Source organism: Lathamus discolor, chromosome 3, assembly GCF_037157495.1.
Source record: "Lathamus discolor isolate bLatDis1 chromosome 3, bLatDis1.hap1, whole genome shotgun sequence".
Taxonomy (NCBI): Eukaryota; Metazoa; Chordata; class Aves; order Psittaciformes; family Psittacidae; genus Lathamus; species Lathamus discolor.
This window is the reverse complement of record NC_088886.1, coordinates 134862688-134875773: the sequence shown is the minus strand read 5'-3', so window position 1 is coordinate 134875773 and position 13086 is coordinate 134862688. Positions and strand designations below refer to the sequence as shown.

The following is a 13086-nucleotide window of genomic DNA, read 5'->3' as shown; positions in this document are numbered from 1 at the left end:
TCACCTCTAGAGGCCAGACTTGAGTTAAATCTCATCACTACAAACTCCTACCTCATTAATTCCCTGCCCCTGATCGCCATTATAATAAGAAATCTGTGAAAGGACTTTCAGAACATTTTACTGTGCATGTGTAATTGCAGTTTGGGCTTCCGGCTTTCCTGACATCACATACAGCGATCCACAAATTTTAAAAAGCACTGATAGAAGTGGAGGTAAAATGAATTTCTGTGCTTGGATACAAAAGGAGTTTTTATAATGTGTGAATGCTCACTTCTGTTAAGCAGCAACACAGTTGATAAGAAATGTTTAGATTACAGAGAAAACTACTGTCATAAGTTATTTGGATAAAGCTGTTCATCCAGTTTTTGATCCTAGAAATCATACAAGCATGCTCACTGTGCTATAATATTGGGTTGTTCATTCATCTGTACTAGCTTTGTAATAGTGTTTTTAAAAGGCAGCATTTTTTTTATCTAATCATATTTCTCTGTAGTTTTCATCTAATCTGATGTATTCACAGCCACAAAAAAGACCAGACCAGCATTAAAGAGTGTTAGAGATGGTAATCTATTGTTTCTACTGTTCCCATGTCTTCTATTCTGCTACAGCTGTCTGCATTACTTGTTTTTATGCTGCAGTTTATATAAGGTAAATGAGACCTAAATTATAATTTGATTAGCTATGGCATGCAGAAAAAATACTAATTAAGAGAACTAAAGATGTACAGGGGTATTTGAAGCTATCTGGATTTTAACTGGGGGAGGAGGGGAGTTCCTTAATTTCACTGCATGAGGCTTTCTTTTCTTTCAAATAGTATAGAGGAAAAAATGATAATCCAATTGTTTTACAGCTAATATTTTAAAAGGATGCATGTTCCTGTGAGATACCAGAAGTATCAAATATAAATGTTAATTGAATATGACATTTATCAGAGAGTAGCAAATGTTAAAACCATGTTACGCTGATGTAGAAAGTCAAACCAATGTAACAGCAAGGACAGCAACAGGAAATGGACAAGTCAATTAACTGTAAGTATTTCTTTATTTATTAACTGAAAAGACTAACAGCAAATGGGTTAGCAAGCAGTGTAAGTGCTATTGCATGAGCTACTTACTGGTTTATCCTTGATTGTGGGACTTGACACACACAGGTAGAGTTTCCCATCTTCTTCCAAGCAGGCATCTATCAGAGCTTGTACAGAGCTTTCTTCCTGGAACAGCAGAAAGGCATAACCTTGGAAAGGATAAAGGCACAAGAAAGAAAAAGATCAGATTAATTTATCAAGCATTTTTTTAAATAAAGAAAACCCCAAGAATTGCATAAGATACACAAATTACAAATGACTGGTAAGGCTGTTAGTTTGTTTCCATAAAATGGAGACAAGAATGTTTGCAGCATAAAAGTGTGTTTATTTGATTAATTAAGGATTTTGAGCAGTGAGAATATAGGCTAGTGAATAAAGGGTTCTTATTATCCAGCAACTGTATCTGAGCTGCTTAGCAGCAGTATCTGCTGGTATCAGTGATTACTAGCTTACAATGGAGGCACCAAGTTTCTGGTTATTCTAAACAATGAATATTAAAAGAAAGTGGACAGGTAAACAGATAAATAAACATCTATGCTTACATACTTAATTATGAAAAAAATGCTTACCTAAAAACAGTAAGCATGAGCAAAAAAGAATGGCATGCGTTGCGTTTTATTATGTGCTTCAGGTTGCTATTTACATTTAAATAAGCAGTTCAAAAGAAAGAAAGAAGTTCAGTAAAAATTGCTCTTAGTGACTCAGAATTTTAGGACTTTAAATTAGCCAGTAAAACTGTGTGTGGCCTTCAGTGCTCTTCTGAATGCAGTTGGCAAGAAAGCTGGCTTCACTTTTACTTAATGTTGTTAGGTTTGAATGAAGATTTGACCCAAGCAGTCCATGCTTTTGCTACCTCAGAAATGAAACTAATACAGCACTCTATATACTAAGCAGAGCCATCTAAAGAGTGGCTGCTAGACTTGAATACAGCTGCCCAGTTAAGAGGGCTTTCTGTTGAGCATGCATTGATTGTTCTTTTGCCCCATAATCAGTACAACTCAGTTTTCTCACTGAATGTGAACGTGTTGGCTTTGACCTTTATACTTTGGCATTTGGGTGTTTTACAGGCTACTTCTTTTCCAAAAACCTGCAGCAATTAGAGGCAGCTGGGTTTTGAGCAGGGACTGCTAGACTTCCTTTGCCTAATAGACTTTCTCTGTCTAAGACTCTGGACAGAAACAGTGCCTACATGATGATACACGGTATTTAAATCATTACAAACTTTGATATAGCTTTACACAGTCTATTTTCTATTATTATTGTAGTGACTTACCCTAATTTTTCAGAATATTAAGTGAATACTATTTTACATGTCCTTTTTAGAGAAATGCTACACAGCAACGGTTTATGAAAAATAAATTAAAATTAAGATAGACACTGAAAGAGCATTCTCCTCTGTTATTATCTACCAAATTACCTCCTCCCCTGCTATCTCTAGTCCTGTGTAACTTCTTGAAGAATATTAAATTCTATGCAGCTGTTTTCAGAGACAACAAAAGGTTTGTGTTAACAACACAGGCACAGCCCAGAACCCTTCTAGAAAGGCCTGCCCAAGAAAACAGAATAGTCTGATCATCACTCTTGCTAGCAAACAAGGAACCTGCATACCTACAGTTGGAGTGAGTTAAAGATGATAGTCCCAATAAAAAGTGACTTTTTAAGTAAAACCACTGGCTCCCCCCTCTAGCAGATGTAAGTACCTTAAAACAGTCCCTAAAGATATAAACATGCTTCAACATTTTAGTTTTAGATTTTACAAAACTACATTAATTATGAAAATAATTAGCTAGCAGTCACTATTACTTTTGGCGTTATTTTATTTTTCCATCTAGGCACTTGTTGTTCCTCACTCCATACTGTCCCTTCTGATTACATTCAGAAACAAGAGCAAAAAAATTTATACAAATTAAAGTATCTTTAGTTTAGCAGTTTTTTTCAGCAGTTTTTTTCTAGTTCGGCAAACTAGATACTTGGAAAAGACTATCATGGCAACTACACCTCCAAAGCCAACCGATCACAATTTATGGTTCAGCCCAATCCTTGCTTTGTATTTTATATAAAAATGCCTTGTAAGACATATTCCCAGAAGATGCAGTGCAGATCTATGAATAAGAGTATATGTACATTCATGAATACGTTAAAAGAGTGTTTTACAATATATTTAAATGAATTTAAACATTTAGGATTTATCTTCTGACCAGACCGTAAGATTTGAACTCTAAAAAATAAAAAAATAATTAAAAAAATTGCATTTTGTCGCTTTCAGACTTTTATAATCTTAAAACAGCAAAATACTGGAAATTGCTTTAGCAAAATGAAAATTGGAAAATGCTTATTGTGTCTTAATGACTTAGCACAGCCCAGAAAAACCTGGAAAAGCCTCACAGAAGAAAGAAGCATCCCAAGCTGTTGCCCAAATTTTTGCTAAGAGGTTACATCTGTGGAAATTGGAGTTGACGGTCATTTGAGGGTACAGTAAATGCTATGACTGTAATTTCCCAAACCAGTTAAAATTAACCAGGTACTTGTTAATTTTCTCTGACTGTTAGTTTAGAAGAGCAGTCCATGTTAGTAAGAATTCAGTTTTCTAACCTGGAGCTAGTGCCTACCGTGAAGTTTAATAAGTGAATGCTTCCTCAATTCTCTAGACCTCAGTGGCTGTAACACATTCTCCTGCTGGCTATGGAGTCTGTGGGGCCCCTCTAAAGACACACAGGTAAGCAATTTACAGCAGCAATCTTCAATTAATCTAGACAAGTAAGTAGGCTGGACTAGTACAACATGATGTCCAGCATTAATTCAAAACCTGGTGACTGCACATCTATCTCCCAATTATTCAAGAACTTTTGATACTCAAGATTAATGAAGATTACACTGAAATAAAAAATAAGTAACAGAAGCTCAGATAATATAAGGATCATATAAAAACTGATACTGACATGAAAGATATCTGCCAAAGTTAAAGGCATCTTTACTCATCTTCTAGAAGCACACAGGGATGCAAAAACCTCAAATTCAGAAAGGAACTCTGAACTCAGATTCTAGTATAAAAAATTAAATTGGAAAATACCAAGGTCAGAACTGACATTGCATAAAGAATTCTCTCTCACTAGATACAATGTAATAATGAAATAACTTTTTTGCACAAGAACAAAAATATTTTTAGTCTCTTCAGCCACAAATTAAAGAAAAACCAGCACACTAATCTGTGACTTAACAGTAATTCATTTTATTTTTCTGTCAGTTATGTTTATATGCTATGTTTGGCTATAACTTTATAAAGTGCGAAGAGTACTCCTTCCTGAAGAGATTCCCAAAAATGTCTACTTCAGTCATTATATCCTGTTCTAACTGGTATTTCTATTCCTATTTGTACTACAATATGAGAGGAGCCTAATTCCCCAATCTAATCCCCAAAGTTTTACCAAAGCCACTTCACTTCCAACATCCAGAATATTGGAGAATTACAGGGGCATCTAGGTTTAAAAGAAAGTTAATCCATGTTTAAAGACAGTAGGTGAGGTAGAATTAGTAACATAATCAGTTTCCAAAACAAAAACGTATTAATTCAAATTAGTTCAATTATTTAGCAGAGAGTTGCTTCAAATTCCTCAGCATTGTATGCTTCAGCACATTGTCCTCTCTGTGCATCACAGGTATCACATGTGACATACTTTTCTTTCCAAGAAGTAAAGACAGTCTGATGAACTTTAATCCTCTACAGCAGACTTGTGGTAGCATGCAGGGGTAGTATACTGCAGACAAACTTCAGCTGTGATCCTTTCTTACCTGACCAGACATTTTAAAGGTTGGAGGGCTCACAGGACTGGTCCTGACTTAGGTTCCACAAAGTAAAACAGGTGAAATAATTAAAGCCACAGAAAATAGCAAGGTACCTGACAACAGCTGACTATTCTGTATACACACAAATATGGCCTCTTGGCAGAGCAAAGGCAACGCAGCTCCCTCTCAGCTGTTGGTACATCACAGTAGTGCTGACAGTAAACACTGCACTGTAATTCACTGGAAAACAGCAACAAACTATTTTGCTGTAAGAAAAGTCACCACATTTTTTTAAAAGGGTACATCAGAGGAAAAGTGAGAAGAAGATTAATCTCCCCGTATTCCGAAGCATAGTGTAGGAGCTCCTCAACCTTGAGCTCAAGGATTCATTATTTGATGGAAAGCAGTACAAGAACTAAGCTCCTTTGTACACATCTCATTCTGACATTTAAACAGTGACACAATTTCCATATGAAAGGATAATTTAGCCCGGTTGGTCTAATTTCACTTAACCTTGCTGAGAACAAACTGGAACATCAGGCATACACACTGTGTCCCATGAGCTTGTAGCAAGGTTGTCACTTGAAATTCAAGATACACTCAGAACTACCATATAATGTTGCTATAATCTGGAAAGTACATTTTTGCCAGCCTAATCTGTCTGGAAGATCTCCAGTCCAATTCAACATAGGCCTACCTTCCCTAACGATGGGACCTCCCTGTATTACTGAAAGCCTATTTTGTAATAAGGTTTCAGTGACCTCTGAAAAAAAAACCCCACATGCTGATGGAAAGTTTATTTAGGCACCTGTACTGCCTGTTTTTACAGTAGCGGAATCTTGATATTCAGACTTTTATGTTAAAACCCGGCATGTTAGTACAAATTACAGACAATCATAGAATAGTTAGGGTTGGAAAGGACCTTAAGACCATCTAGTTCTAACCCCCCTGCCATGGGCAGGGAGATACTGGAGTTTTGGCCATAAGTGCATCATGCATGTGTTCTACCCACTCTTCCTCAACGTAATTAAAGCAAAAACTACTTGTGAACCTTTATTAGGGCAGAATGCGTATTAAGTCTCTCAGGCAAGGGAGAAAATTAACTTATGGGCCTTGTAGACACCATTCAACTTAGGAAGACATATTGATAGAATTTATAAGACTACCTCTTGTCTATACCAAAATATTTCTCAAGAGTTAAAGATGACGCAACTTCATGTTTTTCATGGCTCAGCAGCGTTTCAGAGCATTCATGAATAAAAGGGGGGGTAGGGTGGGTGCTGGGGGAGAAAGTAGGAGATTAAAAAAAGGTTTTATTCTGTTAAACCTGGTAACACCTTCCTTGTACAGCTTCATCATTATGCACAAAGTTTGGTGGTGTGAAATAAAATCACTGACTGTGTTCTGTAACCCATGGGAGAAGGTAGGAAAGAAGTTTCATATACTAGAATCTTTGCACTCCTTTCAGTTGAAGTGATTAATTACTAATGTTCCAAGTGCTAAGGTTGCCTGAACAGTCTGTAGTTACTCAGTGGTACAGGAATATTTCAGAAAGGTGCTAATGGAGTAGCCATACAGATCTCTCCCTTAATGAAGTCCAGAGTGGACTGAATTCAATCCGAAGTTTTTCTTAGAAGTTTCAGTTAATTGTGAATTAGTTCCATCTCTTTATAGTAATTGAAGTTATTGCTCATTTTATACTCACTTGTGAATACTAAAAGTAATTCATACGTTAAGATCTTGCATATGTACTGCTCTTCAGCAATACATAAACTGCTGTTGAAATACATCCACCATGAGCTGTGCCTTCTGGTACAAAGCCAGCATTTTGGCATTCAAATGTTATATAATCAGTAGGGAAAGATTAACCTATTTCTGGCTCTTAGAAGAGCTACTTAGAGGGGCTACTTTTTAAATAAAGAAGAAAATGTAGCAAAGAATTATATATAAAATCTAAGCTTATTTGAATATCTATGTCAGAAGTCTGCATATCATCTATTATTTCTTATGTAATTGACCTCAAAACCGTAATTCCAAAAATTCCCATAAACGCACTTACAAAAACAGATATAGAAATCATATTCTAAGGGTCATGTGTTTTCAGTTTTCAAGCACTGATGTTGGGTGGCAGAACTAGGAGAATGAAGAGGACTTTCTCTTCTCTTTACATACTGCATAGCAGGTCAGAACAGTCTTTGAGTCATCGCACATACTCATTTCATATGCAAAATGGAAAAATTACTTGAAAAAAATTAAACTACCTTTGAAGCACATTTTCTTTCATTCTGTCTTTTTGAAGTTTAGACAGTGTCTTCTCTGATGTTTTATAGGCTCAAAGGTTACAATAAAATCTACCATCCACCTAAGTTCTGTTATGAAAGTATTTCTCTCTATATATCTACTTCATATTCTTATGTAACAAACAAGATGGAGTTAAACTGGCAAAGAAGATGAATATTCTAGTCCATGTTATTGGGTTTATTGTTAGATGGTTGAGATCGCTACCTCCAAAAAGTAGAGTTAAACAGACTTAATTTTTTCCATGAAATAGAAGTAGCACTTCCCCCCCCACACACCCCACCCCCCCCCCGATTTTTAAAAATAGTTTTGTATTTAATTGTGGTTGTATTTACTAGAACTTTTAGAATAAATCTGTTTTAGAAGCCCACACCAAAGGAACATTTAGAAACAGTGTGAACCAGATTTCTAAACCAGTTAATGTGATGACACAAGGTCATTGCTCAAAGTTGCCCTTAGTAATCTTATTAGAAGATGCTTTGAACATGAATAAAACACATTTCTAAACCTGAAGATGAAACAACTATTAAAAATGAAACTCATTTTTGAAAAATAAAAAAATCTGAAGTGTTAAAAAATGCAGACTTTCTTTTAAACATTGCAGTGACATGACTGGAGTCTCAAAAAACATCAAAGGCTTTAAATACTTTAGAAACCTCAAAATAGAAAGGGCTGTAATCTCACTTAGCTACTGCAGAAGAGTGAAATTATGCATTAGTCAGGGCTGCAAAGATTAATTTCTTTTAGTCAGTCTAATTTTAAATAGCAGTGTATGCCCCTGTCAGCCGATTCCTTTCTCTAAAAAACAAAAGGTGCATAAAAAATTTGAACAGTTTCGCATCTGCAGTGAGACTCCTAATTCATTTTTACGTGTTTTCTCATGAGTACCAGACTGAGTAGTCCAAAATGTAAGGAATTTTCCATATGCCACACTAAAGACAGGGTTTAGGTGGGTTTTGTTTGCTTTTAATTAAAGGTATGTAGCATATATCCTCAGTCCCATTGAAAAATAACTGGATCGTGAATCTAAATAGCAATTACATGAAGTGTACATAAGTAAGTGGAACACAAGATACATATCCAGAAAAGTTAGCAAGCAAGGAGATCATATGGAAGAGTTAAATGAAAACTGAGGTTCTCGGGTTATCAGTAGCTTCTGTAAAATAAACTGCATGTCTTCATAATCTCAATTCTACCATTAAATAGCCCCCTCAATGACAATACTAGAAGAATGGAAATTAACATTTAACTCTTACTACTAATGATCTTACCATATTGCAAACAACAGGGAAGCCAGAAACCTCCTAATATTGTCATAAATATTACGAAGAATATTTCCCCACATCTTCAATTTAAATGAAACAAACAAACTAAAAAATCCACAACATAACACCCCACCACAGAATGTCTGCTGGCTCCATGAGGACGCCTGCTCTATGACGACATGGCATTATTTCTGGGACATGGGAGAGGTGCCCCAGTGTTTCCTCTGCTCTTCTGTGCTGCACAGAAAGGACAACATTTTGATAGTGCTGTAGTGAATGCATACAGCTAAAGATTCATAAAGTTCTTTCAATTCCAAAACATGTCAAGAAGCAGAAAGGATTTGCTTTCTATGCTTATGGGGAAAAACCAGTATACACATACCATCTCAGTCTGTCCTGTAGTAAAAATATTCTTATCCACCTGTACTGGAAAACATTGAAATGCTTTTCCCCCTCCCCACTAAAAGAATACTCAACAAGTGTACAAAACCTTCTCTTTTTTATCCAGCATTTTTCTTCTACATGACTGTGAAACACTGCAACAGTAAATTTATAGGGTTGTCTCCTCTTTCAAAGGTCACAGGAATTTAAAACTTAAGACTGCAACATGATCTATAGCAGCTATAAACCAGAATGAAAGGGTATAAAAACATAAAAGAAAGGCTGTAACATATAATTTGGTTTACTGTAGTTATAAGAGTAGTCACATGAATTAATCATATGACAAAGACTAAATTTCTGATGAGGCAAGAGCTATCTTTGTCTCTGGGTCAGCATGTGAATGTTGTTATAAATGTGAATACATGTTTTTTCATGTATTCACATTCGTAACAAAAAAAACCCAACTAAATTCAGAATTTTTCAATACTTGTTTTCAAGGGCAATAGGAAATGGTGACTGCTCTGGGCAGAGCAGCTTATTGTCATCATCTGGAGGGCGTCAGGTCTGCTGCTGCTGCTTTTACGCTGAACAGATGGCTGAAAAGAGATCCATTTCCAAGTTTGAACAAAACCTGTTACTCTTCTTCACAAATAAGCCAATTGCCAGTTCTACTCCAAGCAACCTTACCATAGAGAAATTCTAGATAACTATAAATCTTCCACTTGATTCCAGCTTCTGTCATGCATAGTGTCAGCATAAGGTAAAATAAATTCAACACAAAGATTTTTACTGGGAAAAAGCAAAGGTCCAAACATCAAGGCTACATTTCAGCTGAAATCAGTTAGTTTTAACTAATAAAATTGGATTTGGGGTTTGCAATATCAATGGTTTTAATTTTAAATGATAAATTTTTTCTTTATTTTTAAAGAAGGAAACAGCACTTACTAGACCTGTGATGCACAAAACACTTGAGACTGTTGACAAGAGCTTCATTCAAAGTAAAGGACTTCACTAAGAAAGAGAAGCTACCCAATGTCATTTACATAGACCAAGGCAGGAACATATTTCCTTATTTTGTATGATTCTAACTCTCCTGTGGGCAGATAAATAATCTCCGCTTCACAGCGCGTGACCCATGCCCAGAGAGGAACTGAAGTTGCAAGACATTTCATAAGACCAAATGCAGAGCTTTGGTACAAGGATGTGACTTTCAGTCAAGTAGTCAATTTGTCAGTTGCTGCTGTGATGCATTTATGGTTAATAGCTTAACCACCAGGTTAAGTTTTCAGGCTCTAGTTGCTCAAGTTTCTTTGTCTTTGTTGACTATACAGAAAAGATGGAGCTTGAAAAGCCTGCCTTAATAATTGCAGGGTTTTCCAAAGCTTGATTATTCATAGCTACAGAACAAACTTCTCTGCCCCAAAACAGAAGTTTCTGGTTAGTGAGAGTATGCATTTTCCTGGGAGAGTAGAATTAAAAACAAAACATCACAACAACAAAAAAACAATTACTGGATTTATCAAATCCTCGAACAGATTATGGTTTTCACTTTTAACAATGGAAACAGCACAACAGCCATTGGTATACAGCAGGCTACTGATGATACTATATCAGTATAATCAGTGGTATAACCGTATCAGTGGTGCCAAAACTAGGTAGAATTTGCATGATATAATGTAGAGAAAAACTGCCTACCACAGCACCAAGACATCTGAGAGACACTAGTTCTCGGCTGCTCCCAGTTTCTGGAATTGGAAAGAGGTATATACACTGCCTTGGGCAGAGGCATCCACAGCGTCACTCTAGTACCTGATGCATTCCCACTGCCAGTCCTAATCTCCGATTTGAGAGAGCAGAGATATAATTCGGGATATTGCATTTATTAAATTGCTGATTTATATATTCAGATGATCTCACACTGATTTTATATTACTGTATCATTATTTTAGGAGTAGAATTGTGTGATCACTGTAGTGATCCTAAGAATGGAATATTATAAATTTGGAAGAAGAATTTGGTGCTTCATTAGTTATTAGCATAACAAGACACAGCACAAGCTATTAGCAAAGCACAAAATATTCTCGAGTCCTAGTTATCACTATTCAAAGCACTGCTTTTATCATGGAGCCTCACAGATCAATTCATACATTTGAATTCACAAAATGAAAGAAAAGGCAACATTTAATGAAGTTAGTATTTAGATGGGGGTAGGGACACAAACCACAGTAAAATCTCCTTGGCTTTAAAAGCGCTTCCATTTGACAGCAGTGGTCTGGTTACTTCCTATAGGTAAGTGACGGAAAGCTTTTTCTGTACTTCGATATGTTCAAATTCCAGGTAATGCTTTCACTGCTGCCTTAAACCTCTTTTTTTTTTTTTTAGTGTCTTAGGCATTAGTGGGTTTTGAAAGAAAACTTAGCTAGATATTGTGAACTGACAGTCATTCAAACGAAAATTAGCAGCATTTTCTTTAATTTGTGTACTATGAAGTGACAATAACAAAGGGACATATTTTCAGTGTGCTGAAGTCTCTTAGTCATTATCCAATACAAAAATTCAATATAAACAGTAGCTATATGGAATTATTTAATATACTTCATTTCAGCTTAAATACCCATTCACTGTTTAAATGTATCATTAATAAGAGATTTCAATATCAGAATTTGTATTTTCTTCCCCATACAAACATTTCAGAGTAGCTACAAATCCAACAGGAATCCATGCCAGACCATATTTTTACCTTCTGAGTAGGTCATGCAAGATGTATATTATAATGCTTATATTGAACTAACTCACTGAGTAGCTTGCACAAGTACATTCAATTAGTATAGCATTTATCAGACTAATATATTTCTTTACCATCCACAGAAATGACAGAGATACACATCCCTAAAAATGCATGATTCAGCACTCCTATTTAGGAAATGTTATGAAGTCAGTCATCAAGCTCTATAAGCTTGTTTCACTATGTATTTTGTGAAAATAAGCTTTCCTTAAAGCATCTGCATCTCCTAAAGTAAAGAGCTAAAAGAATTAACAGTTTAAACTTGACCCTGTTCCTGATTTGGATAGCTGGTGATTTGCAAGATTCATCGTTGATAAGATAAATTCATAGGGCTCCCCATTTCTCTTTGAGATCATCTTCAAGACCATCTTTAAGACCATTAAGATTTAAAACCTGTGATCACAACCAAGTCCAGCTTTATTAAAATTAATTGCCCAATAAATAAAAAATTCAATATGATGTAAGTCAACGCCAGTCACCTACATACTACAGAATACCCAAGACATACTCCTGAAATGCATCCTTTTATGAATTCAAAAGATGATATCCAAAAGAGGCATTGGTAAATTTGTCTGACATGGTTTGGGGTTTTCTTTGGCCAGCATAAGCTCATCAGATGACTGCATCATTGAAGCAAATACCTGTATAGTTTCCATTTAAGCCAGAGGTATATTTAGACTAAGTCAGTCAGAATTTCAGGAAGTTTTGCAGCAGGTAACAGCTGCACAACAATGAAGAAAAACCCATGGGCACTATACACAGGTAAGTCACAGTGACACATCCCAGTCAATTATTTCAGCATCTGCCCAAGCAAATTTACTGCAACAGGTAGTCCAGGAAGTGGATGCTTGGAACTGCTGTTTAGACAGAACCTACTGAATTAGGCATTTAATAGAAAGCTTGTGATGATGAGTAGCAGTTAGTAGATGCATGAACCAGACTGTTCTTAGATTTTGGAAGCCGCAATCCCACTGAGAGAAGCCTTAAATATCAACTGTGACTTAACTCAATGTACTCTTAATAACATAGATAGTTTGTGTAAAATACAAGAAATTCCACTGCAATCTTAATGCTTCCAGGCAGTGAGAGAGAGAAACCAGCCTGCCTCATTGGCATATGACCAACAGAAAAGCATATAGATGATTTATGGAAACACTGTTCTGGAAAAAGAGTATTATGCAACTCCAACATGTGGCCTTTAGTTTTGCCTAAAGTCAGGAGGCTTATGAAAAAACCCCCACCTATCAGCAGGTAAAGATGCAATGCATATAAACTTCAAAACTGGCCTTTGTGGAAGCAATGGATGTTGCCCAAGTATCTTTCCTCATGTAACATACTACCTAGCACATCAGACCAGGCAAAACTGAGAGACATTAGATACAATTTAATAGAAAAGGGATACATAATACTGCAGGCCAGGATAGGGGCTCCCAAAGTGCACCTCCTCTAATTGCCACCAGACAATCAATTGGGTCTTTTAGAAACCTGTA

General features: G+C 36.0%; 1 protein-coding gene across 9 annotated transcripts in view; it reads right to left on the bottom strand.

The window, feature by feature from the left end:
• The window catches only part of CPEB3 (cytoplasmic polyadenylation element binding protein 3), a 93669-nt gene that overhangs the window by 9737 nt on the left and 70846 nt on the right, over positions 1 to 13086 (bottom strand). For all 9 annotated transcript variants that reach the window (XM_065671944.1, XM_065671946.1, XM_065671943.1 and 6 more), the window contains exon 7: positions 1115 to 1233. In XM_065671944.1, the coding sequence (XP_065528016.1) occupies positions 1115 to 1233 (119 nt within the window). The remainder of the gene's footprint in view (positions 1 to 1114; positions 1234 to 13086) is intronic.